Source organism: Chiloscyllium plagiosum, chromosome 16, assembly GCF_004010195.1.
Source record: "Chiloscyllium plagiosum isolate BGI_BamShark_2017 chromosome 16, ASM401019v2, whole genome shotgun sequence".
NCBI classification, from domain to species: Eukaryota; Metazoa; Chordata; class Chondrichthyes; order Orectolobiformes; family Hemiscylliidae; genus Chiloscyllium; species Chiloscyllium plagiosum.
Window position 1 is genome coordinate 50,098,938 of NC_057725.1, and position 27,565 is coordinate 50,126,502.

A 27,565-nucleotide genomic window follows, 5' to 3' on the forward strand; every position below is an offset into this window, starting at 1 on the left:
TAGGATTCTGCCCCTTTATGGAATCATATTTACAAAGTGTATTATCTTTTAAAGTGCATAAGACAAAACTAATCCTGCTGAAAGCATTAGAAAAAGGCACACATTAAACTGGAATAGACAGGTAAAACCACTGGACTGGCAAGCAGCTCTGAAGGTTATGAGTCAATACACAGAAATGTAAAGTCAGCATGTTTTGCAGTGGTACAAAAAGATGTTTCCAGCTTTTGGAGAAGAACATACCCCTAAACCCTTGAAGAGAAATGATGCACAACATGCAAGACATCACCTGTCCAGTCTGAAGTCTCAAGTTGTCATCATGAAATGCTTTGTTTCTCTACCCCCTCAACCACGCAGCACAGTAAGATCTAATTTTGCACTGACTGCACAAATACAAGGTTTTATTGCAACACAACGTGCAGAAGATTGTGGACTCTGAGAATACTGATGGGAATGGGCAATACGGTCACAACACAACAAAAAAATCTGTTGAAAAAATATACGATATTATGCACTGTTCCTTCCATCATATTTCCAAAATGTTCATTTAAACACACATTTACAGTTCACAAATATGAAAACAGAAACATTTGTCATATTAAACTGTTGAGGAGTAGGAAGTGAAAACAATGGTGAATAGAAGAATTAATATCCCCAATCATATTCCTTCTGAACCAAAACTGTCAGCCTGATTGTGTAATATACAGCTGAAATGCTTCTCTTCACCCACTAGATTGTACTGACACTTCCTATATCCACTGCTGCTTTTTAGTAGAAATATTTTTTTTTCGAAAAACATTGGCTTTTTGCTTTCCCATTGATGAACAGCTATTTCAGAGAAATGTGTTTTCCTGCTCCTGTAAAACTTAATATGACAAAGGTATGGAGTTGAAATTTACTATCCATTGAACTATTTCAGTTCATTATCTAATGACAATACTTCCATTTAATTTTGCATGTGCTAGAATAACCAAATGGAAACATATTGTGCCACAAAAAGCCAGTGTTAGTAACTGGCTTACTAGCATGGGACCAGAGTAATCTCCAATATGACTGGACATGAAACAGTTTTCTACCATTCCACTCGTACAGGTATTACTCTGGATCATAAACATACAGGTCTGAAAAGAAGTTAATGAAGATCTAATGTAGTGTAGAATTTCCAAAGATTTACTTTTCTTGGATTGTGCTTCAAACTGGTTGAGATTCTGTTTGTTGCAAGGCATAACCTCTGGTCTCTGTCCATGAAGTTCTCTTTTTGGAAGTAGCTCCATGACGCATCGGACGGAATTTTCAGAGCCCAGATATACTTCAGCAAACCTGGTCAGAAAGTAAAGGAAGACAAAAGAAAAAAAGTCACCATTACTCATCACAATAGAACAATGTAGCAAGCCATTTCCAATTTTTCTCCCCATTTCTCCTGAAGGCCTGACCCATGCTAGATACTCTCTCTAAAATGGAATAGTTTCATATTATCTCACCCCGATACCCATTCTTCCTGCATAAGCCAAGGGAAGGGGTATAATCTAGGGTGACCCGAATATCAGACCCTAAGACGTCAGAGCAGAATTAGGCTATTTTGACCATTGAGTCTGCTCCACAATTTCAGCATGGCTAATATGACTCTCAACCCCATTTGCTTGCTTTCTCCCTGTAACCCTTGATCCCTTTACTAATCAATAACCTATCTCTGTCTTAAACAAACTCAATGACTTGGCCTCCAGAGCATTCTGTGCTCACAAATTCCACAGATTTACCACCCTTTGGCTGAAGAAATTCCTCCTTCCTCTTTAAGTGTTTTAAAAATAAAGACATGAAATACAGAAGCCTCAACAGACCAGGCAAATTGTGTAAAGAAAACTTCTTTCTTCTATGAAGGAAAAGATTCCATTGCAAAATAAAATGACAATGGGAATTTCAGAAATTGGGAGCTAACTGTACTGCATGTTGGAGTACTACGTAAGGTAAAAACAAGGACTCTATTCCTCTATTCCTGATGAAGGGCTTTTGCCCGAAACATTGATTTTCCTGCTCCTCGGATGTTGCCTGAACTGCTGTGCTTTCCCAGCACCACTTTAATCTGGAGTACTAAGTAAGCCATGTGTCCCAGGGTCAAAGCTGGGACTGTACTGAGTTTGCTTCACACTGAGACTGTGTGCTGTGGTTTCAGTCTCTCCTAACAGTGAAACATCCACTCTTTCCAGATTTATCATTATTCTGTAAGTTTCAATGAGATCTCCCTCATCCTTCTAAATTCCATCAAATACAGCCCCAGGGTCCTTCACCACTCATGTGAAAAAAAACCTTTATCGCTGGGGTCATTCTTATGAATCGCCTCTTGACCCCTCAAAATAAATAATGAGACAAGCATTAATATTGCTGACTGCAGCCCAGTAGGATCCTGGTGGGAAATGCACATGTACTGATGATGTTTATTCGAGAATGCAGATATTTTCCCCCTTTTCTAATAGCATTGCAGGTACATTAACATCAGACAAACTGCAGAAGTTCAAGAAAGTACCGCACCACAGTTTTCTCGAAGACAATTAGGGATGAACATCAAATACTGGCCTTGTCAGGGATGCATCCTAAGAAAGAATATTAAGAAATGCTGCTAAAATTTGCTGTCCTGACTCATGCTCAAAATATAGCATTTTCGCAAGTCACTGGAGGATAAGTAATGCTATTAAGGGCATGAGTAGAAGAAAAATTTCCAGTTCACTTTCACTGTTGTTTCAGCTTGCCATATTACTATAAGTTATGTCAGACTTTGGATATCTTAATTTTATCACTTGATTTGATTATGAATAAACAAAATAACAAAGAAACAGGATGAAAAGAAAGATCTGTCAAGCCTGCTCTGCTATCAATATGATTGTGTGTGATCTTAGGCTTCTCCTGTAATTTTTAAATCACTTCTCCAATGTGCTTCAATAAGTCACCAGTGGAGAGACAACACAAAATAGTTTGTATTGATGTATTTAAAACAATTTGAATCTTAAGTTCAGAAACAATCAAAACAAGATAGGGCTGTACTCTGTTCCATTCCTTTCTCACTTTTTAGTGCAGCACTCAATTTAAAAAAAAACGTATTCAATTGGTATGGGCTTTGTAGGCTAGGCCAGCATTCACTGTCCATCCCTAAATGACCTTGAGAAGGGAGATTGACTTGCCTTCTTGAAACACTACAGCCCATTTAGTGTAGAGACACCTACAATGCTGTTAAGAAGGGAGTTCCTGGAATTTGATCTGACAATACTGAAGGAAATGAAATAAATGTCCAGGTCAAGATTGAGTGGCTTGAAGAGGAACTTGCAGATGGTGGTGTTCCCATGTATCTGCTACCCTTGTCCTCCTAGACAGTAGAGGTCATGGGTATTGAAAGCGCTATCTAAGGAACCTTGGTGATTCTGACGTTTTTTCATGACTTTAGACATAGTGCTCAGGGTGCCAGGCAACTTATACTTTCACACCAAATTATTCAATTCTGAGATATTAATTGAGTTCAGTTCTGTCCTCTAGATTGCAGAATTCTACAATTGCCCTGGTAGAGGTTAGCAAAGTCAGTACAATCCAGGCTTTGACCCTGGGGAAGGTGGCTTAGTAGTCCAACATGCAGTACAATTAGCTCCTGATTTCTCAAATTCCCATTATAATTTTTTTTTATTTTGCAATGGAATTTTTTTCTTCATAGAAGAAAGAAGTCTTCTACACACAATCTGCCTGGTCTGCTGAGGCTTCTAGTATTTCTTGCTTTATCTTTAAAACATTGTTTAATTTTATGGCTTTGATAAACATGCATATATATTGCATTGTAACTTGCTCAGCATCATAGACTCTCACAGCATGGAAACAGACCTTTCAGTCCATCTCGCCTACGCCGACTAGGTCTTCCAAACAAAAGTCCCATTTGCTTGCGTTTGGCCCATATCCCTCTAAACCTTTCCTATTCGTGTACCTGTCAAAATATCTTTTAAATATTGTAACTGTACATGTATGTAACACTGGCAGTTTATTCCACATATGCACTACTCTGTGTGGAAAAAGATGCCCTTCAGATCCCTTTTTCTCCTCTCACTTCCAGATTTGAAAGCCCCTACCCGAGGGAAAAGGCCTTTGCTATTCATCTTATCTATGCCCCTCATAATTTTATAAGCCTCTATATGGTCACCTCTCAACCTCCTACACTCCAGTGAAAAAAGTCCTAGCCCATCATTACAGTCTTTTCATTCTGCCCACGTGTTCCAAAAATCAAATGTCCTCAATTCCTGGTGCAGATACCTGCACATCCTGCAACCACGCCCACTTCAAACCATTCACACCACCAACTCATCTCATGATCTCAGGGCTGACTGCCTCAGGTCAATTAATTCAGATCACATTATTTTTGCTGGCAAGAGAGTCTGGATTTTTTTTTTCAAAATACTTCTTGAATTAGCTAATATCTGTCACATCATTAACTGAGTCAAGGCTTAGAAACTGCTATTGCAAGTGGCAGAAATGTCTGTATTTCAGAAAAAAATAACATGCAGACCAAACAAAGTAAAAAGCAATAAAACCTTTGTTAACATTGACAATAAAAGAAACTAAAAATGCACAGTTGCAGTGCAGGTCCTAAAGCATCTCAAATGAGAAGACAGATTTGTTTTCTGACAAAGAGGCTCTATCCAAAGCATTAACTTATCTTTTGCACTTTACAAATCTGCTAAACCAGGTGTGAAATCCAAAAGTTTATAATATTTAGCAAATTAGATGCACTTTAATGTCACAAATGCCAACAATTTGGGCATCTACTGTTTGAGTACATACGTTGTGGTAATGAGCTGTTTGCATCCACAATCTGATAACTGGAGGACTGAATGTATGAGCTGCTAGTTTCTGGCACAACTCACCATGTTAATCATCTGCTAAATTAACACAAAGCTGAACTGTATCTTCCCTTATTTAGATGTTAAATACACTTCTGGAACTTCTCTCACTATTATACATTAATGCAATTTGAATTCAGTGTAAATGAGAAATCCTGGCGAGAGATTAATGACATGTTAAACACTTAGTTTGCAAGATCAAATTCACTAATGTTACCACAAATGTGAACAATCTATCCATCGTCTATTCCCCACAATATCCAGAGTGTTCATTATATCTATAACACCAGACACTTTTAAGTTGAAAAGCACAACAGCAATTTAATGTTCATATCCCCAGTCATCATGTAGGGAAAATAAATCACACAGCATATTATTGGTATCTCATAGCAACCCAATGAAATGCAAGAATTATTCAACTGAATGATATGTAAACACTATCAACCGTACATGTAATTTATGACGATTTATGAAATAAAATATTCAAACAAAATTGAAACCTGTAGCCTCTACCCGAGCATAACTGACATTGAATGGAATATTGAAAAAAAACTACCAAATTTTGTTGTTGTGGTATAATTCAATGAGTTCCTACAGTCTACTGCACCACATCAAACTTCGGATATGCAACCTCAGATTGAGTAATTTTCCACAAGATGGGAAATCTGCCCAATCACAGTGGTCATCACAACTAAATCTGATTGGATTCTTAATCAATATCCACATACAGATCTACTTTTAGAAGGACATACTAAAAATCAGGAATGGGAACCCTCGCTGAATTTCACATTCATCGGTTTAAAGGTATTTTAAAAAGTTTAAAAACTATCATCATTATAATCTTGGGTGTTCATTGAACTGGTTACACTGCAATTAACAGTGAAATAATTATTTTCTCAAATAATTAATCATTTTGTTAGTTTCACAAAATTGGTCTTATGATTCTGAGCCACAGGCAACATAGAAAATATCCTTCAGATCAAATTGCCCTACAAAGAGACCACCCCAAAATATCTACCAAATTTACCACTTCTCTCCAGAGCTCATCCCAAAATGACCACCAGCACCCACCTCTGCAAAACTAAAATAAATCAGTTTTACTGCAGAATCAAAAATAATCATATTAACTATAAATTTAAAGTAGATACATCACATTTTACATACCCATCACAATAACCTAGTTTTAAAAATTAATCCCATGCCAAGAAAATAACAAAGTCACTTCAGGAAAAAAAAGTAAAATCAAACAAGGTCAATGCTTCTATTTCCTAAGGTCAATTGCCCAATTTTACTTCACTTCCTCTTTTTCTTTTCTGAGGATACACTGGGCAATTTTTTGGAAAAGATTTCCTATAGTGTCAAATTTAATGAATAAGGATTGCATCTGGTATCACTAAAAAGGTGGAGCAATGCTACACCTCGAAAAAATGTGATATGTTGTTTAATCATGTAAATAAATGTATTACAAGGCAAGATGGTAATGTTTTGGACGGGGTTTTTCTCTTAAATTCACATCAATGCCCCTGAATGATGCTAGAACTCTTTTAATATGATATTCCGAATAGAAATCACTGAACCTTTCAAAAACCTAACTTTATTCCATATTATTCCCAAAACAAATTATCACAATTTTATTATTCTTTTGCTTTAAAAAATTGCCTACATGTCCTATTTTCCTTAACTCCATTATCTGTATCCCTTAGTCCTGAACATTGGCTCAATCTAATCACACCAAAGAACATCTTCAATGTCCAACTAAAATCTCCTTTCTCTGCAAAAAATGTTTTTTAAAAACTGCAGTAGGTATTTGTTCCTCTTAACTCAACCCCTTAGTATAGGAATCATGTTTTGCAGTCCATCTCTGTATTTCTTCCAATAATTCTACTTTATCTGTAACATATAAACCACAGCCAAATGTGCTATACCAAGTGTCAGCTATGGCTCAGTTGGTCAAACTCTTGCCTCTGAATCGAGGTTCCAGGTTCAAATCCCATTCCAGGGCTAACACTCCAGTGAAGTACGAAGGAAATATTGCACTGTAGGAAATACCATCTTTCAGATGAGAGGTTAAACCAAGGCCTCACTTGCTTGTTCAAGTGGATGCAAAAAATCTCACAGAATCAATTCAAAGAAGAGAAGGACAGCTTTTCCTGGGCTCCTGATCCATCTTTTTCTCTCAATGGACACTACAAAAACTGATTATTTGGTCATTTTCACATTACTGTTTGTGGAAGTCTGTTGTGTGCAAATTAGCTGTCTTTTACAACAGTGATTACACTTCAAAACAAGGTAATTGACTGTAAAGTACTTTAAGACATCCAGTTTTGTTCATGGTACAATATAAATTCAAGTTGGTCTTGTCTGTACAACTTGAATATAACCACCTTGACTTATTAATCCCATTCAAAAATGTATCAAATATTTATCTGCTTTCTCAACCACCTGGAAGCACAAAGGAACGGTTTTAATGATCTATTCATCAAGGGCCTAATCTTTCTGCTGTTGTTATCCCAAGCCCAATAACATTCAATGTGTAATTTGCATTCTCAATCCTTTTATTCAATTTTGCCTGTGTGAGTGTGATAACATTTCAAGAAAGTAAATATAAGGGCTATGAAGAGCTTTATGATATCCTGAGGATGTGAAAGGTCTATATATTCACCTTCCACTACACAATACATATTTTGAAGACTAAATCGGTGTTTGACCTTCAACAGAACACAGGATGAAAATTTCACAAACACGAAAATTTCTGCTGTGGATCTCCAGTGGCATCACCAGAGTGCCATTCTTGTTTTGAATATATTTACCTTAAACATGGTGCCAGCAGAAAATGTAAAAACTGAAATTGGAAGAAGATAGCAAGTACGATGAAGGAAACAATCAATGTGCAGTTAAAATGATGAAAGGATATAAAGTGATTTATTCAGAAACATAGAATCCCTAAGATACTGTGTATTAGTGTCATTTACTTTTGGGCTGTAAATCAGTTGCTTTGTGCCCAAATTTTTGGACTGTTTCAAAACCAATATTCCTACATGTCACTCGCACCTTTAAGTAAACAGGAAGAACAAAATAAACAACACTGAAGTTAAATCATAATTTCTTGTCCACAGCCATTCTTACATTAATTTTCTTTTCCTAGTTTGAATAACGTGAAGGTGCACTGGAAGACCCGGATGCTGATATAACGAATGGTTCGACCATTCAAATGGTTGACCCAGGTTTGATTTAGAAATATTTATTCTAGCCTTGACTTAATAGCTGAAAGTTAGAATTTCAGTGTGCAGAAACCACTGATGGACACCACTCCACCTCAGTACTAATGTATTGATGCTACCTATGACTGATTTTTATTACTTATCAGCAGCAACTTTCGCACCTGAACAATGTATCTCTTTCAGGCACAGTCAATTTGACTGGCTGATTATTATTAGATTTTGTGCATAAAGTGTGTTTCACCTGTCTACATCATGAGTCATCAGCACTTCATGATAGTGTTGAAAAGGTGGTTCACTCGATTTGAAGCACAGATTTTGTAGGAGATATAATCAGATGGTACCATAAATGATTTTTTTTTAATCTTTAGCACCTCAAGGAGATGTTATTACGAAACCTAACTATACACAGTTAGCTTAGCTGAATTTTTATATGCACTCACCCTTTAGACTGCCCATTAGCCCGGTTTTCATAGAACTTGATTTCCAGCAGATCCTGCACACCCACTGAATGGACAGCATCAGCCACATCCTGGTCTGTCGTCCACTGAACAAAACATAGTAGAAGAGGTATGAAAGTTATTTGCAAATTTAGAGAGCAAGAATGAGACTTGTAATTTACCCAAACAATTTGATTTCAAAGGTAGGGGCAACACTACTTTGATGAATACTGGTTACAAACAGCATTTGAACTGTAACCTCTTGCTGAACTGTAAGCTTTTGTATAAATTGATGGTAGAGGACTGGTTCTCGGAGGTAATCACTGGGGTAAAATTTCAGTACTTGTGACTTACAAGCATGTTATTGTAGTTGTGTTCCAATGTCAATGCTCCTTCTACCTGCTTTAACCGTACATTTCACGCATTAATTAAGAATTTTGCCTTGCAGGGTTACACTCTTCATCTGTAATTCTGCAGTAATAAATGACCAGCGTGGCTCGAGACATTCACCATAATCCACTAAAGCAAAAATAGAGGTCATGGTTTGCATTGTGGTTCAGAGAAGTTCCCAATTTTTAAATTGTTCTCAGACTAAAATGTGTTTTATTTGCATCAATTGTAGTATTTGTGTAATGATGTTGATCTTGTCCACATCCTTTCAGGTTTTGAATGCAGATACATAGCACCTCTGAACCTTCTTTCCGTCAAATTAAATGTTTTTAATTTTTGCAGCTCATAACTAAGATCGTCATAATCTTACTGATCAACATACGAAAGGGCCTTGAGGTGAGAGTGACTAACCCTTGACGTCAAGGAGCCATAACAAATTGGAATGAATGAGAATCTGGAAATAACGTGGGAAAAGGTGAAATGATCCACTCGAATAAAAAGAACGGAATTACACAATATTTTTATAAACTGACACCTTCGTACGTATTGGCATTCAGAGGCATTTGAAATTCTTGGATTTAAATCGAAGGAAGTTAACATGCAACTCCAGCAAGAATTAGTAGGGCAAATGGAATGCCACCCCTATTTGTAAGGAATTCTTGCTACAATTGATTAAGACGACACCCAGAACAAAGATAGATATACTGTTATAATACACATGCATACTATCAACATCTCCTCTAAGCTACACAGGTGTGCATGTGTTCAGCCACTCCAATGGCCTTTGCTTGGCGATCGGCACATTGTTGCGGATCGCTACTACGCATGGATCTTGAGATCTGCGTGGAAGGAAAAAGAATTAGAGGGAACGCTACATACTAGAGAAAAATGGAAGATATGAAACAGTTTGTACATTTTCTAGAACAAACAAGGAGTTAGATCAACAATTTGATGTGTGCGGTTCACTACCTGTTTGTAGAAAAATCAAGCAATGGGGTTTATTGCCTTAATTACAGAAAAACCTGGCTTTGAAGACTCGGAAGTTTTTAAGTTAAAGGTTGCTCAGCAACCTTTTCTGGGCTTTGAATTTTATTTAACAAACCCAAGAATCAGTAAGGGAGATGCCCCAGAATCTGTGAGTCTCTCTCCTGAAATTAAGTTCTCAGTAGAAGTTCTTGGGAACCTGATGGGGTTTTCAAATACCAGCAATTATGATTACCTTGTGAAACGTGAAAAGCTCAACTGTGATCATTTTCTAAAGACTCAACCACAGGGTGACTACAATAGAACTCGACATCCACCATCAATCTATAGCTGCCAGCAATGTGGCTTCATTGACAGCAAATTAGGTGACGTGCGAAGGCGTTGCATTCTCTCCTTTGTTTCCAAACACTTGGCTGACACAGTTTGTTTTTCCTTTCTGCTTTCCTTTTCAAAAAAAAACACCTTTGCAGAGATTTACCTTGTGATATGTCAATGTGTCATTGTTTTAATTCTGGATCATACCTCATCTGTCAGTGTTTTCCACTTGCTTTAAAGACAAATTTTGTTTCTAATAAACAAATTATATTGAATTAAAGAAGCATGGTAAATGTTTTTATTATATAGATAATAGATAAACAATTGACAATTTTTACAGTTGAATCAGCACATTTATACTAATGATTGACTGGAAGAGTAGTGGGGCCTGATTACCACAACATTCCTCCTGTCACAGTCGTAACAATAGAGTCAAGAGTGTGGTGCTGGAAAAGCACAGCAGGTCAGGCAGCATCCGAGAAGCAGGAAAATCGATGTTTCCGGCAAAAGCCCTTCATCAGGAATGAGGCTGGGATAGGACACGTCATGAGGACGGTTGGAACTGGGGTAAAGTGGAGGACGGGGAGGGTGGAATGAGGAAACTGATGAAATCCACATTGATGCCATGGGGTTAGAGGGTCTCAAGGCGGAAGATGAGGCATTCTTCCTCCAGGCATCGGGTGATAAGGGAGTGGCAATGGAAGAGGCCCAGGACCTGCATGTCCTCAGCAGAGTGGGAGGGGGAGTTAAAGAGTTAAGCCATGGGGCAGTGGAGTTGATTGGTGTGGGTGTCTCGGTGATGTTCTCTGAAGCGCTCTGTGAGTAGACATCCTGTCTGCCCAATGTAGAGGAGACCGCATTGAGAGCAATGGATACAGTAAATAACGTTGGAAATGCAGGTGAAACTTTGATGGATGTGGAAGGTTCCTTTGGGGCCACCCTCTCTCCTGTAAAAATGCTATCCCTTATTCACAATTCTTCCACCTCAGCCGCATCTGTTACCAACAGGACCAGTTCCACCACAGAACACACCAAAAAACCTCCTCCTTTTAAGACCGCAATTTTCCCTTCCACATGGTTGATGATGCCCTCCAGTACATCTCATCACATCCCGCACCTCCGCCCTCGAACCCCACTCCTCCAACCGCAACAAGGACAGAACCCTCCAGTCCTCACCTTCCATCCCACCAACCTCCATATACATCGCATCATCCTCCGACATTTCTGCCACCTACAAAGGGAACCCAGCACCAGAAATATATTTCCCTCCTCACTCCTATCTGCTTTCTGTAAAGACCGTTCCCTCCACAATTACTTCGTCAGCACCACGCCCCCTAACAACCCAACGTTCCCTCCTAACACCTTGCCCTATCACCACAGGAATTGCAAAACCTGCGCCCACACATCCCCTTCTCACCTTCGTCCAAGGCCCCAAAGGAGCCTTCCACATCCATCAAAGTTTCACTTGCACTTTCACACGTCATTTACTGTATCGGTTGTTTCCAATACAGTCTCCTCTACATTGGGAAGACAGGACACCTACTCGGAGAGCACTTCAGAGAACATGTCTGGGTCACCCATACCAATCAGCCCCACCACCCTGTAACCGAACACTTTAACTCCCCCTCCCACTCTGCTGACGATAGAGTCCTGGGTCTCTGGGCCTCCTTCTTCGCCACTCCCTTACCACCCAATGCTTGGAGGAAGAAAGACTCATCTTCCGCCTCAGGACCTTCCAACCCCATGACATCATATGGATTTTACTAGTTTCCTCATTTCCCCTGTCCCCACCTTATCCCAGTTCCAACCTTCCAGCTCAGCACCGTCCTCACGACCCATCCCATCTATCTTCCTTCCCACCTATCCGTTCCACCCTCCCTTCCGACCTATCACCGTTGCCCCTACCTCCATCCACCTATTGTACTCTCAACTACATTCTCTCCCCGCCTCAAACCCACCCATTTATCTCTCCACCCCCGAGGCTCCCAGCCTCATTCCTGATGAAGGGCTTTTGCCCAAAACATCGATTTTCCTGCTCCTCGGATGCTGCCTGACTTGCTGTACTTTTTCAGCACCACACTCTCAACTCAAATCTCCAGCATTTGTAGCACTTACTTTTGCATAGTCCTAACAATAATTAATTTAAAGGATGTGCAATAAAGTTCACTAAATTGATTCCTGGGATAATTGTCCTGTGAACAGATACTGACATTGGGCTACAGACAATGGAGTTCAGAAGAATGAGGGGTGGTCTGATTGAACTGCTTAAAATTCTTAAGGTCTTGACCAGGAAGTTTCTGAGAAGTTACTTTCTGAGAGAGTATAGATTAGGGATCATAATCACAGACTAGGAGCTGGTCATTTGGAGCTATGATGAGAAGTTTCTTCTTGTGAATCTTTGGTATTCTACTTTAGAAGGTTGTTGATTTTCAGTAGTTGAGTATATTCAGCACTGAGATCAACAGATTTGTAGGCACAAGGGAGATAAGGTAGCAAAGTGGAGTCCATGTAATATTTCAGCCATGACCTTGCTGAATGTTAGAGCAGATTAAATAAGTCCTATGGCCTACCTCCATCACTACTTCCGAAGTGTTTGTGTTACATTCCTTGCATCCTTATCAATGCCCAGAAGTCTTTATAATTATTACATCAATATCAGATACAATTTCAATACTTGCTGAGATTTGAGTTCTATTACTCTGCCTAGACAGCACAAGATACTATTTTATCTCATGATTCCTGCCAGACACTGTGCTGATGGCTACAAAGGTCCATCCACTATTTCCCCCAAATCCACTCCCTGGCAATATCCAGCAGAAAAATACCACTTTGCTTTCACTGACAGGATTATCATCCTTTCCAATCAGATGATTCTACTTTGCCCATATCAAATGAGATCTACCACTTATCATTCCAATTCCTCCATGTATCTTAGGTTCTTCTCTAAATGATTATTTTGTCTCCAGAAGAGTTTGATGTACCTTTCACATAGTACTGGATGTCTGCCATATTCCTGTTTGAATGCTGTAGTACCTTGAGATGACCCAGTACAAAGGAAACAATCATAAAGATGGATACCAGTAGAATGTCAATCAACACTGGTCAGAATGAAGCTCAGAATACCTAGGGAGGGAAATACTCATTTAGCCCATTCCTTCTATTTCACTCAATACTACATCAATCATACATTTTTTGTTCACCTTCATCTCACCCATGATCCCTGGGATTTATATGCATCCCCAATTACCCTGCCTACTACTGAGATGTTTTACTATAATTACATAAACCTCTGGTGAGAATACATTTGGGGTTATGTGCACAATTTTGGTTTCCTTACCTAGAGAAAGATATGTTTGTGTTCAGACCTTCATTTTCTAAAAAGATTTGTCATCTTTGGTTTGAAGCTGAGGGCTGAAAATGACCTTTGGAGTGTGAATAGCAGTTTGTTTTCAAAAAACACACGAACTGATATTTGTTTATGAGGCCAGGCCCAAAGTTAATTGTAGGTTGATTCTATATCAAATGATCCTGTCGACACTTCAGTTCTGGAGCTAAGTTATGCTCAAACAGATGGCAGATATTTGGATATTAACAGGGAGTTATGGTGCGAATTAACAAAGAAAATGTTGGAAAAGAAAACAAAAAGGAAACAAAGTCAAAGTTTGCAATGGTTTTAAATTGTGCGTTTTTGGCAGAAGGATTGAGCCTGCCAAAGCTACAGAAAGGAGATCTGATTGCTCTCTGGTTAACTTCCTATTTGTCAGACAATAAAATCTCAGTTATACATATTAAATGAATATTCATCGCGGCATACTGGAAGCTGTTTGCATTTGCCTATGTCTTCAGAAACCGAGCAAGACACCATCCCATGTGCCTGTGATGTTACAGAGACTGCTTCAGCGAACAGGACAGTTACACCTAGTTTTTTTTTATATATCCCTTAATTCTGCCTGTCTGTCAGTCTTTTTGCGTGGGGGCTGGAATCAAAGAAGGTTGGGTTTAAATCATAGACAAAGATTACTTTTTTGTTTAATCTTACTCAACTAAAACTGACGTATTAATAAGCTGTTAATTTCTTTGTTTAAATTATAAACTTGGCGTCTAGTATCAGTTATCCAATAAATCTGATACTGGTTATTTGAAGTCTGATGAGGAAACATTGGGGAAATCTTGAGGGTCATTGAGTATTTTAATTTTACTGTGTTGCGAATGGAGGAAAAGGGAGGCTGATTTGATTTGGCTCTCTATGTGTCATAACACTTGCCAAAGAGGGAGTACAATGAAGATTCACTAAATTAATTCTTAAAATGAGGAATTGTCTATGACAAAAGATTAAATAGACTGGACTTGTATTCTCTGGAGAATACCACACAATTTTATTCAAAAATACTAAATTCTTATTGGAGTTGACAGTGTAGATCAGGAAGGAGGTTTCCACCTGATGGGGGCAGGATCTTGAACACAGCGTCAGACTAAGGTGCGGGTCATAATCAGAACTAATTTCTTCAATCAGAGGCTAAAGAATCTTTGGAAGGCTATGACAGCTCAGTCAATGACTATGTTGAACAATAAAATTGACACATTTCTACCTATTGAAAACATCACAAAAGAAAAGGGGATAATACATGTAAAATGGCATTGAAGTAAATGATTGGCCACGATCTCACTGAATGGTGGAATGGGCTCAAAGGACTGAATGGCCTCCATTTCTTATCAAAGATCTGGTTCGAACTCTGAGGATAACCTAACCTAGACTGTCCACCCAGTGGAAGTAGTATCCCTCTGTTCTATGAATCCCCCAATATCAAGGGATTTGGGAACAAATCTCGATTCAGCTTTCTAAATTCCAGGGAAAATCACCTTAGTTTGAGTTTTCTCTCCTCTGAATTTTTTTTTGTAAATATATTTATTTGCAAATTTTTTAAAACTTTACAAACATAAAATTATTGAAAAATACAATCAATAACAAATATCAGTATAATAAAAACAAAAAAAACACAAATTACAATACAACTACTGTCTACCAACTACTAACCTACCCTATAATACAAAACAAACCCTAACACTGTGCAAAGCAGCACCAAACAAAAACAAAGAAAAGCAAAAAGAAAAACCACAAAATACAGAACAGCTATGCTCGGCGCAAAGCTCCCAAACAAAGGAATGGAAGCATTGTATATATGCCCACATTAACTCAGGAGACTCCCTCCAGGGCCCAGGGCTTGACAAATCTATCCAACCTAGTTAGACAAACGCCCTAGTTAGGAGAACTGACAAATCTATATCCAAATAACTTAAGTAAGGCTGCCATGTCTTATAAAAATGGTCTGTTGTGTGGTGCACCATGTTTGTAAAAAAGTCCAAGGGAATGTGCTCCATAATTAATTTTTGCCATCCCAGCAAGCCCGGTGGGTTCTCAAACACCCAGTTCATCAGAATATTCTTCCGTGCACAGTATGCAAGAATATTAAATAGTTTTTTCCCGTGCTCGTCTAAAGATGGTAAATTTGGTAGACCTGAGAGGAGAGATATCGGGTCTACTTTGACTTCAGTCCTCAATACCGTCCCTATCTCTCCTGCCACAGCGTTCCAATAAACACGGAGCCTGTGGCATGTCCAGAAGCAATGGGTAAGAGTACCTACACTTATTTTACATTTGGGGTGCCCTGAAGATGCCCCTTTTTTAAACTTCACCAGACGGTCTGGTGCTAGATGAACCCTGTGCAGAACTTTTAACTGCGTACCGCATGTCCTATTACAGACTGAGATCTTTCGAGTATTCTCCCATATGTTCTCCCATGTTTCAGAAGAGATCTCCACTCCTAGCTCTTGCTGCCAGACCTCACATAACCAATTAATATCCTGCCAGGCCCTGCCATCCAGCAGGTGATAAGAGAGTACTAACTGAAAGGGTGCTTGTGGAACGTAGCAACAATCTCTCTTTATCGGGCTTATAGGGCTTAGTGAGAAGCGTGGTCTTCTTCTGGATCAAATCCCTAACCTGAAAAAAACGGAAAAGATCTCTGCTGGGTAACCCATATTTGTGGCTCAGTTGCACAAAAAACATCATAACCTCCCCCTCAAACAAGTCTCCCAAAGTAGAAACTCCTCTCGCTGCCCATAATTTGAATCCTGAGTCCATCATCCCTGGTCGGAACCCTGGTATGCCAACTATAGGTGTAAGTGGCGAAGTCTTGGATAAACAACCCTGACTCTGACACATCGCCCTCCATGCCTTGACTGTATTCATGACAATGGGGTTCCGGCAGTGGCCCATAACTGTCCTCATTTTATCCATGAACAGATTAATAAGAGGGCACTTTGCTTGGGAGGCCTCAATATTCAGCCATATTGAGTATGGATCGTTACCTACCCAATCACAGACAAAGGACAGCAGGGAACTCGATTGATACCTTCTGATGTCTGGGAAATCAACTCCTCTCCCTCCTTGAGGCAACTGAAATTTAGTAAGTTTGATGAGGGGCCACCACGATGCCAGACAAAGGAACCAAACCACCCCATAAGCTTCTGCAGCGTTGACCTGGGAAACATTATAGGGAGCATACGCATGGAATAAAGCAAACGAGGAAGAACATTCATCTTAATGAGAACTATCTGGCCCAACCATGAAATTGGAAGAGCCTCCCATCTCTGGAGATCTCGCTTAATACTGTCGAGCAAGTGAACAAAGTTAGTCCGAAATAACAGATCAAACTTGGGAGTAATAAAAATGCCTCGGTGTCGGAACCCTGCCCGTGACCACTTAAAAGGGAACTTAGGGCCACCTTCAACTTCTGGCACATTGTAAAGGTTCCCCAAAGGCATAGGCTCCGATTTTGCAAAGTTAATTTTATATCCTGAAATAGCCCCAAATGAATTGATACATTGTATCAAATGGGGTATGGAGGTCATCGGGTTCAATAAAAATAGAAGGACGTCATCTACATACAGTGTAATTTTGTGTGCCCTTGATCCCACTTCTGGAGTGGTTATGTGCCGCAAACCAAGCCCTTCACTCTTGGCCTTAACCTCCAAATATACTGCTGCGTGATCAGAGATAGCTATATTCCCAATTTTACAACCCACAATTGAATCCAGAAGGGCCAAGGAAGCCAGAAAGAGGTCAATCCTCGTGTAACATTTATGTGGGTTTGAGAAAAAGGTGAAGTCCCTGCCGGTAAGATGAAGACATCTCCAAAACTCCACCAGCCCCAACTCCTCGCATAAGTCAACCACCTGCTTGGTCTGCGAAGAAATAGTTGGGGGCCCACAAGGCATCCTGTTCACTGTCGGATCCATAAGACAATTAAACCCCCCCCCCCACCTATAATAATGTGCCGTGTTCCAAAAGCACTCAACTTAGAGAAAGCACTAATCAAAAATTTGAGGGGATGAGCCGGAGGACAGTAGACATTTAAAATTCCATATTCCTCCCCATGTATCAGGGCTTTAAGTATTACAAGTCACCCCTGCTCATCTTTCACTTGCTCTAATAATGTGAATGGCAGATTTTTCTGGATAAATACTGCCACTCCCCTACTTTTAGTAGTAAAGGATGAAAAGAATACCCGGTCATAACCCCCCCCGTTGTAATTTCAGGTGTTCCCCATCATCAAGATGGGTTTCCTGCAACAAAGCGATATCAAGCTTTTCCCTCTTAAGGCTGGAAAGCACTTTTTTCCTTTTAACAGGCGAATGACTTCCCTGAATGTTCCAGGTACACCATTTAATAAGACACTTAGCCATAACCCCTTTCAGAGACCCTTGAACCCCTCGGAGGGAGAACCCTGCTTACAAAGCGCCGAGCATAAGTAAATAAAGATTCATAGAATCAAAAAACTATAGATACAAAAACTATCATAACTATAAACAACTATTACTACCAAAAAAACTACAAAGAAAACCAACTATAAAACCTTGAATGGAAGACTTTTCCCCCTGCCCATAGGGGGCACTTATCATACCCATCCCCTCCTTCACAGCTCCTTTAAACCCGGACTGTGCCCCAGCCTTAGGCCAGATAAAAAAAACAAGGAGATGATCCTTAAATCAACAGAAAAAAGACAAAGTCAGGATGAGCACTCCACCCATCCCTGGCTTCATGTCACCCCTACTTGTGACTAAAAGAGAAACAGAACAAACAAGAAAAAGGGGGAGAGACAACAAAGAACATTCACAAAAATTCCCATCAGAAAATCCAGTTATTAAAAAAAAGGAACAATGTATTCCAAGGTCTTTTCCCCCCCTTTCCAAAAAGGAAATTATGAGGGAGAGAGAAAGGAACAAAAAAAAGGAAGAGAAAACATAGGGAAAGAACAAACATTAAAATAGATGGATTGGCCTGAAGAATACGGTTAAAGTGTCCACAAAGTTTTTAGCTTTATCCGCTGAGTCAAATGTATAAACTGAGTCCCCGTGGCTGAAACGAAGCACTGCGGGGTATCTCATGGAGTACTGGATGCCCAGGTTCCTCAGCCTCTTTTTAACTTCAGCAAAGGACTTCCTCAAATTACAGCTGCAGAGAAATCCTGGAAAAACATCATTTTTTACCCCTTGTACAGCAGTGCCTGCAGATCTTTTCCCAGGGATCTGGAAGCTTCTATGACTTTTTGCTTGTCCTTATATGAGTGGAAGTGCACTAGGACTGAACGGGGGCACTGCACCGGCCCTGACTTGTAACCCAATAAGCCCTTTCAATCTGCAGCCTGCTGGACTCGATGAGAAGGCCCAAAAACTTTGGCAGCCATTTTTCAAGGAAGGTGACTGGCTGCTCACCTTCCTCACCTTCAAAGAGCCCAACAATTCAAAGATTTATCCTCCAACCTCGATTTTCGAGTTCGTCGATATGGTTTCGCAAGACCCGCACCTCTCACTCCAGCACCTGGATCCGATCGCAGTTTCCGAGGCCTTAGTTCTACTCTCCACCTCCTCCAGCTGCTCTCTGAGGCCTTGGATCTCCTGTTCATGCTTCTGCAGCATGGATGCGATAGGTTGGATCTGGGCACAAATCTCCCCACGAATCTCCTCAATCGCAGCCCCAACTTTCAAGGTAAGTCTCTCCATCGCCGCAGCCAATCCCTGAGCGTCTGTCAGGTCCCCTGGGGGTTCAGGAGAGGCTACTGTTGCTGCAGTCTCTGGTTTGCCTGGTGCTGCAGGGGAGTGTCCTCCCTGCTGCTGTTTGCTTGCTCATTTTCCCTTTGGCATCCTCAAATTCCCAATTATTAACAAATATGTGTTCTGTAAGATTTTAAACTAATAATTCCACCATATAAGTTGTCCAGGAATGGCAAAAAACACCAGTGTGCCTTGGCTGTTCTACAGAACTGCCGTCATCTTACCGAGTCCTCTCCTCTGAATTTAATTCATCCTTGGAGAGCATGTGTAATTCTGGTAAATCTATGATGCTTATCCTCCAAGGTCATTGTCTGCTTATTAAAAAGTAATGTCCAGAACTGAACACTCTATACCAATTGACAGTGCTTTGTATAACTGCAGCATAATTTTTGAGAACAGCATGGTAGCTCAGTGGTTAGCACTGCTGCCTCACAGCACCAGGGTCCCAGGTTCAATTCCAGCCTCGGGTGATTGTCTGTGTGGAGTTTGTACATTCTCCTCATGTCTACGTGGGTTTCCTCCCACAGCCCAAAGATGTTCAGGTTAGGTGAACTGGCCATGGTAAATTGCCCATAGGGAAATGGATCTGGGTGGGCTACTCTTCGGAGAGTCAGTGTGGACTGGTTGGGCCAAAGGGCCTGTTTCCACGCTGTAGGGAATCTAATCTAAAAAAAAAACTTCTATCCATTGTAATCCAGATCTCTAGATGTAAAGTCACCATTATATTATGTTCCTTAAATTTTCATTCGAACAGCCCACAACATTTTAATGATCTAGGAAATGAATACTTTATTCTCCTTGGACCTTTCATGTTTCGAGCTTTCATCACAAAACGTACTCTGATCTATCCTTTCCAGTTCCAAAACAGTGACCTCACATTTGCCGATATTTAAATCTATTTGCCACTTTTGCTCATTCTCCAAACATATTTACATCACGGTGTAATCTTGAGTTTCTACTTACATTATTTTCAATGCCATCTACCTTTGTGTTATTGTGGATCTCTAGCCCATTTTTGAAGTTATCAATAAATAGTGAATATCTAATGTTGCTGTGTGATGTCATTAATCACATCCTGCTAATTAGAGTGTCTAGATTTTACATGCAAGAGGGTGAGATGAACTGAATTATTGTATTCTTCTTCTCTTCTATGCAATGTGTCACAATGGTTTTATTTCTTTTCCCTTTTGATATACATTGTGAAGTGTTATTCTTCAATACTCTTTGTGAAATCCAATTTTTAAGTAACCTGCAACAAACTATCGTAGAATCTCAGAATCCGTACTATGTGGAAGCAGACCTTTTGGCTCATTGAGTCCACACCGACTCTCCGAACAGCATTCCACCCAGACCCAACCCGTTACCCTACATATCCCTGGACACTGCAATTTAGTATGGCCAATTCACCTAACCTGCACATCTTTGGACTGTAGTAGGAAGCCAGAGCACCTGGAGGAAACCCAAGCAGACACGGGGAGGATGTACACAGACAGGAGGTGCTAACTAACTACTTAGCTACCATGCCACCACTGCAGCGTTTAAACGAAACTACAGTTCAAGTCCAAAGGTTGCTTGTTGCAACACACATACACATACAAGGAAGACAAAAGAAATTTTTTAAAAAGTGTTATCAGTTATAAAAAATTTAAAACTCAAAGATATGGATATTAATTCATTAAAATTTTGGTGGAGTCTGGAAAATAAATATCCAATGAAACATCCTTTTTGTAAGCGTTTATGTGCATGCATCCAGCTAAAGGTTCCTTTTATGAAATTGATGAAGGCACAGTCCAATGAAGTTGTTGTACAGTTTTCCAACAGCCACATAGTTTCCTCTTGGAGCAGTTGATAACGTTTTATTGATTTATCTCATGAACAGCTTTACACATTTACAGTTTCCAGATTTTCACCATTTGAAAAGTACTTTGACTTATCCTTTTTAGGTTCAAAGTAGTGACTTCAAGTTTATCAAGGAGATTTAGACTAAACGCAGGCTGAGCTAAACTTGGCTCTGGCTGTGGTGTCACCAATCAGATTCTTAGATGACTGAGTCAATGTTTATAACAAACTGTTTCTTAACAGACTGAAATGATAGGTGCCCTGTGACTACAGTTAACATCTCTAGAAGGCAGAATGGTTTTAGTCATTTGATCCACTATTAAAGGAGTCAGTTTCAATTCAACAATTGTTTGCTCTCTCTGGCTGAGATCATGGTTTGTTTGAATGTGATTAATAGTGATCCATTAGCCCCAGTTCACACATAATTAGTTTCAAAATTCCCCAATATTCAGAAATAGCATGGGAGACATTTTGTGTGCTGGTCTCTTTTGAGATTGTAGACAGCAAGGTCCGCACAAGACAAGGGTGTGACATTCCAGAAGGAATAAGTCCAAGTTCTATCCTGGTAACTGTGTGGAATCCTTCGAGAGATTGTGATCAGTTAATATCTTATGACTAATGACGTATATATTTTAATCCAGCAATGTTCATTTCAGGAAGAAAATATTTATATTTTTAAAAATTTATAATATTTCTTGTCTTGTGGACATGACATTCCTCTGGTGCTCAGAAAATGAATGAAGTCAATTTGTTATTTTAAACAGGTTTTCTTGCCAGACAGAAAGTAGAAATATGCATTCATTTTTGCATCGTCTCTTGTACATCAAACACACTAATAGAGGGTGCACTATCAGCACCCTACTGCATTCCAGGGTTTACATATGACACAAGACATGGGTGACGACATTGTTCTTTCCCGCAATCCAAATGGTTTATCTTCACAGGTTAAAAGACTGCAGAAGCAAACTCCAGCATAAAAATCTGGCACTGGCTGTTTTACACTGTCGAAGGAATTTCCAAAGAATTATGCGCCATGTCTAGACAGATGCTCTCCACATACCACTGTCCATACCACCTATGATTTTCTCTCTGCTATAAATAATGCTATTTATTTTTATGTCATCCAGGTTACGCTGCACAATATTTCAGTGCAGCATATAACTGGTTTATCATCCTCTGAAAGGCTGCTGGGGTATTTTGTTCGTAAGACCAATGAATATGACCTTACTCTAGTATATTTTCCAGAGTTAGAAAGGCTGAGGTTCCTGTCATTCTGAGGATTATGGAGTCTCGCCAGTACCTTTTCAAAAGGTTAGTTTTTGCTGAGGTAGGCAGAGTGGTCCACTTTGTCTGCACATTTCTCAAGTGTATGGATGTGGAATGGAGTCTTTCAGGGTCACTACACTTGCTCCTGGAAAGTAAATGCAGTCATGTTGATCCAAACATCTTTGGAATTAGAACATTGAGGCAGCTTTAGCAGTTCTCACCAGGAGTAATTACCTTATATTGGATTTCCTATCTGACCTAGGCCAGCTTATCAGGCTTTTGGATGATTGGAGAGAGTTCTCCCATAGCCACATCATGGACTGTTAGTGGGGTCCAACCCAGCCGATCTCTATGTATTTCTTTCACATTCCCGAGCAAAATGGCCACATCCTCCCACAGTTCTTTGGTCAGGGATGCTAACCAGGCATTCAAGTTTAAGATTCTGGTTTCTGACAGCTTGGCAACTATGGAAGCCAACAGTCCCTCCTTCTCCTCAACTGACTCCACCTGGTTGCCTCAGAGGTGGCCAATTTCTGGTGGCACTCTTCAGTTGACTAGGCTTTAGGTTTAATTTTGTTTTATCTCCACTTGAATTTCTCCTGCTGCAGTCACAAGTTTACTCACTCTGTTACTTCAGGGAAGAAGTTGTTCCCAACTTGCCCTTTTACATTTGGAATACTACTGTCCTCGGGTGGCTGTCCAGCTCCTACTGCACTCCTCCAGCTCTTCAAGTAGGCGAGGGGTAATCACCATCTGTTTATCTATAAGGGATCTTTCATGTTCTCCCTATAAAGATTTGAAAGGTTATGCTGCTAACAGGAGGAGTGCAGGCTTTTTTGCTTTAATTTTGTCTGCCTAGTTTGACAGCTTTTTGTGTGATTACTCTGCTCCATATCCTTTGAGACATGCTCACCCACAAGCGTCTGGCTAGCTTCTGTTGTTATCCTCTGTAACCCTTGGAAATCAACAGCTCTGGATTTCTTTTGAGACCTCTTTAGCACATTCCAAATTCAAAAAGAGAGTTATTTAGATCTACTTATCGGAAAGGCTCCTTTTCTTTTCAACCTCTGCAAATTAGCCTGTGGGGCTAATTAGAAATCTCTCTAGTCTTCTGCTATAAATGAAAAGATTTCAGATTGTCTGACCTCCTGTTCAACCAGTTGGAGTGTGGGCTTTGTATTAAATTTTCCAGGTGTGTCTGGGAACTTCCTGTGCCCCAATTTATCTCTAGAAAAAAAGAATCCCACTCGCCACACTTTGTATACATTCTCTTTTAACTTCTGTTACTCACATTTAAGCACCTTTACTTCCTTCTGGCCTGTACTAATATGTGTAGTGCTTACTAGTCTTGGATGTCTGTAAGTTATCAGCAGCATTCAAACAATCTTTTGGCTGGCTGCAAATTTGTTCTCGATTATGGAGTAGCAATTTCCCCAAATTCAGCTACTGCAGAGATAAACTGGTCTCAATTCTGTTCCATGTGCTTTGGGACACACTGCCTCTCACAAGGCTGGCTACTTTCGACCACAATAGCAATTGGCCTTTTGCAAATCTGGGCCTCGCCTCTGCCCTCAATCCCTCACTGCTGAGGAACTGCCCCAGTCCCTGCTTAATTCAGCAAGGGAGGTGTTGACCAATTCAATTTCAGGCTCACTCCCTCTATGTTTAAATCGACATTGGTTTTCTCATGCCCCCTTCAGGTCCTTTTTGCAGCCTTCTGCAACCCTCAGGACTTTGCTGAAACTGCACTGCTTCTCTACACTCTCTCATGGGTCCCATACTAATCCCTTTTGACTCCACATGCTGCTTTGTAGGCTCTTGAGTTCCAGAGATTCTATCCTGACCTTTGTGCATTCCTACAGATTCTGACTGAGCCTTCTTAAAATTCTCCTGGTTTTTCTCTATTTGTCCAATTTCTATGCGCTTTATCATTCTTTTTGGGAAGTTTGAGATTTCTTTCTGACTCCTTTCTGTTTTTCATTCTCTGAGCACATTGCCTGCCACTTTGGCAAGTAATTTTCCCATAATAAAACTGTGATTTCTTCTTGTCCTTCTTTTTCTTCTTGAGTTTGTAATTTAAACTCCAGCATCTTTTATAGAAGAGCTAGTTTTCACTCCTACTTTATTTTATGAAAAATTGCACCTAATTCTCTTTTCCAGTTTTATTAGCCATTTTTGGCAAGGATAATTATTATAGGTAGAGCACCCCAATCAATTTAAGTTTTGAATTCTTTTTAACCACTTCTACAGACAGATGCCCCAAATGCTTGAGGAACATCTGGAGTAACAGGTCTTTTTGCCTCAGTAGGTATTTCTATCTTAGCTATATGTGTTAACTGCCTGGGCTTAGAGAGGTCAGGTTTCACTAGTTTAGTCTTCCTTGTCCACATGTCTTTGTTTTACTTTTTAACATTTTTCTCCAATAGTAAGATGAAGGGGATGTGTTGCAGTGTGTGCATTGCTTTCAAAGACAATTCCAGCCTTTTTCTCTTTGGCTTTTTCTTTTAGAATAGATTTCAAGGTTGTTTCATAGATTTGGGGTCTGGACAGATTTTTGTGGAAAATCTTCGCAATGAATTCAGTTTTGGATGAGCAAACATTCTGTGTTTATGGACAAGATTACAAAGTGAATTTAATTATTTTATTGTTCTCCTTTTCAATATATAAGTTTTTTAAAATTTCTTTTCCCTTTTAAATAAGGCCACAATCTGTTCCCTCCCCAAACTGCTGTTTATGTTGTTCAATTTTTTTAAATTACCTGGAAAGATTTTCAAATTTTTAAAAAGATTTTTAAAATTTAAAACAAAAAAATAGTACGCTTCGGAACCCAGGGGATGATCGTTGCAACAAACATACAAAGAGAAAAGAAAACAATTTACAATTAATAATTAATTTAGAACTGAAATAAATGGACATCAAATCACATGGTTCTTGACAGATGCCAGAAATTTGGTGAAAGTTCCTTTCTGTAGATCTTCAAACTCAATGAGATCAGTCAGCTGAAGCTACAAAACTTTTTTTTTACAAAAGTTGGCAAAGTTATAGTCCACTTTTCCAGCAGAAACACGGTTTCTTCTCAAACTAGGTTAAGAAGGAGATTTAGACTAAAGGATGACCTGAAACCTCCAGGAATACTGTCTCAATGTTAACAACAAACTATTTCTTACCAGCTTGAAGTAATAGTTTCCAGTTAATTTCTCCAGAGGTTGAGGTGGTATCGGTCATGTCACCTGTCCATTAAGGAGTCAGTTTCAATTCAATCATTGGTTTCTTTTTCAATCTCTTTAGCCAGGATCATGTATTTTAAATGACATTAGTGGTGAGCTGTGAGTGCCACTTCAAGCACAATGATTTCAGTAGTTCTCCTTCGTTCAGAATTAACTGAGAAAGACATCTTATCTGATCTTTTTTGTGATCCATGCAAGGGTGTGCATTCCAGGAAGATGATGTCTGACTGTTAACTGCTGATTGGATTATTTTCAGAAATTGTGGTCAATTGCATTAATCAATGATAATTTGATGCCATTCTTAATCCAAAGTTCATTTTGAAATTTAAACAAGAAAGTATAACTTTTAAAATAATTTATGACTTCTCCACATATCTTACGTTTCTTGTATTGCCTATTATCTCTAACCTTTGCTCAGCCAACTTGCTAACCCGGTCAACAATTTAATTCATTGCAGAGTAACGTAATTCCATGAGCTTCACTGTAACAAACAATGTCAGACATGATTGAGCCTTTTGGCATGTCCTCCCGCTGATCAGCTGAATGTTTTCAAGGTGCTAAGTCACTTTATCCTTAATTATATAACATCAAACATCACAGCGCAGTACAGGCCCTTCGGCCCTCGATATTGTGCTGACCTGTGAAACCAATCTGAAGCCCATCTAATCTATACTATTCCATTCGCATCCATGTGTCTATCCAATGACCATTTAAATGCCCTTAAAATTGGCGAGTCTAAGACTGTTGCAGACAGGCCATTCCACGCCCCTACTACTCTCTGAATAAAAAAACTACCTCTGACATCTGTCCTATATCTATTACCCCTCAATTTAAAGCTACATCCCCTCGTGCTAGCCATCACTACCCAAGGAAAAAGGCTCTCACTGTCCACCCTAACTGACCCTCTGATTATCTTTTTTTATAATATATTTTTAATTAAGAAAAAATAGATTTTTAAATATTACAACAAATACAAAACAATGCAATTCAAAACAGTACAAAAATAGTACAAAACTAAACCCAAATAATAAAACAAAATTCCCCAACCCACCCTCCTATACGAATATATAAACATATATAGAAAAGTATAAAATTTAAAAAAACCTAAACTAGCTTTTTAACTAACGAAATAAATACTTAACAACAAACAAATAAATAGTAATAACTCAGCCCAGTCAAACAAAACACTCATACATTCACAGTTTTTCCTCCCTGGATACTGGACTCATGAAACACAATTGTTACGGCTATATAAAAGCCCTTGTTAGTGTGGCAGATAAATCTGTGTCCAGATATTTCAAAAAGGGTTGCCATGTCTTGTAAAAATTCTCAGTTTTGTGGTGTACCATATTTGTGAGAAAATCCAGGGGAATACACTCCATAACAATCTTCCGCCAACCCGACAGGCCTGGGGGATTTTCTGATATCCAACCTCGCAAGATATTTTTCCTTGCACAGAATGTAAGAATATTGAAAAGTTTTGCCTTATGGGAGTCTGCAGGAAATACAATGGGTAGGCCCAAAAGGAGCGAAATAGGATCCTTCTCCACCCCTACTCCTAAAATTCTCTCCATTGCACCCACCACAGCGCTCCAATATGTTTGAAGCCTGTCACAAGACCAAAGACAATGGGTAAGAGTACCCGTACAGACCTTGCACTTGGGACATGCTGAAGGTACACCCCTGGTTTAATTTTGACAAACGGTCTGGGGCTAAGTGGACCCTGTGGAGAATCTTCAACTGTAAAGCATGGGTGCTATTGCAAATTGATATCTTCCTTGCATTCTCCCAAATATCCTCCCATGCCTCTGAAGAAACTTCAACACCCAGGTCTCTTTCCCACATTCTGCAGAGTCGATCAGACTCATGAGGTGGCACCCCCCAATTGGTGATATAGAGTACTGACA

The 27,565-nt window shown here is 39.6% G+C and overlaps 1 protein-coding gene across 1 annotated transcript in view; it reads right to left on the reverse strand.

Moving 5' to 3' along the window:
- Positions 1-27,565, reverse strand: part of LOC122557886 (cleavage and polyadenylation specificity factor subunit 6-like) — an 88,042-nt gene that overhangs the window by 35,507 nt on the left and 24,970 nt on the right. Inside the window, exons 3-4 of the mRNA XM_043706066.1 lie at positions 8,527-8,630; positions 1,172-1,317 (exon numbers count right to left, since the gene is read on the reverse strand). Coding sequence (XP_043562001.1) covers positions 1,172-1,317; positions 8,527-8,630 — 250 coding nt within the window. The remainder of the gene's footprint in view (positions 1-1,171; positions 1,318-8,526; positions 8,631-27,565) is intronic.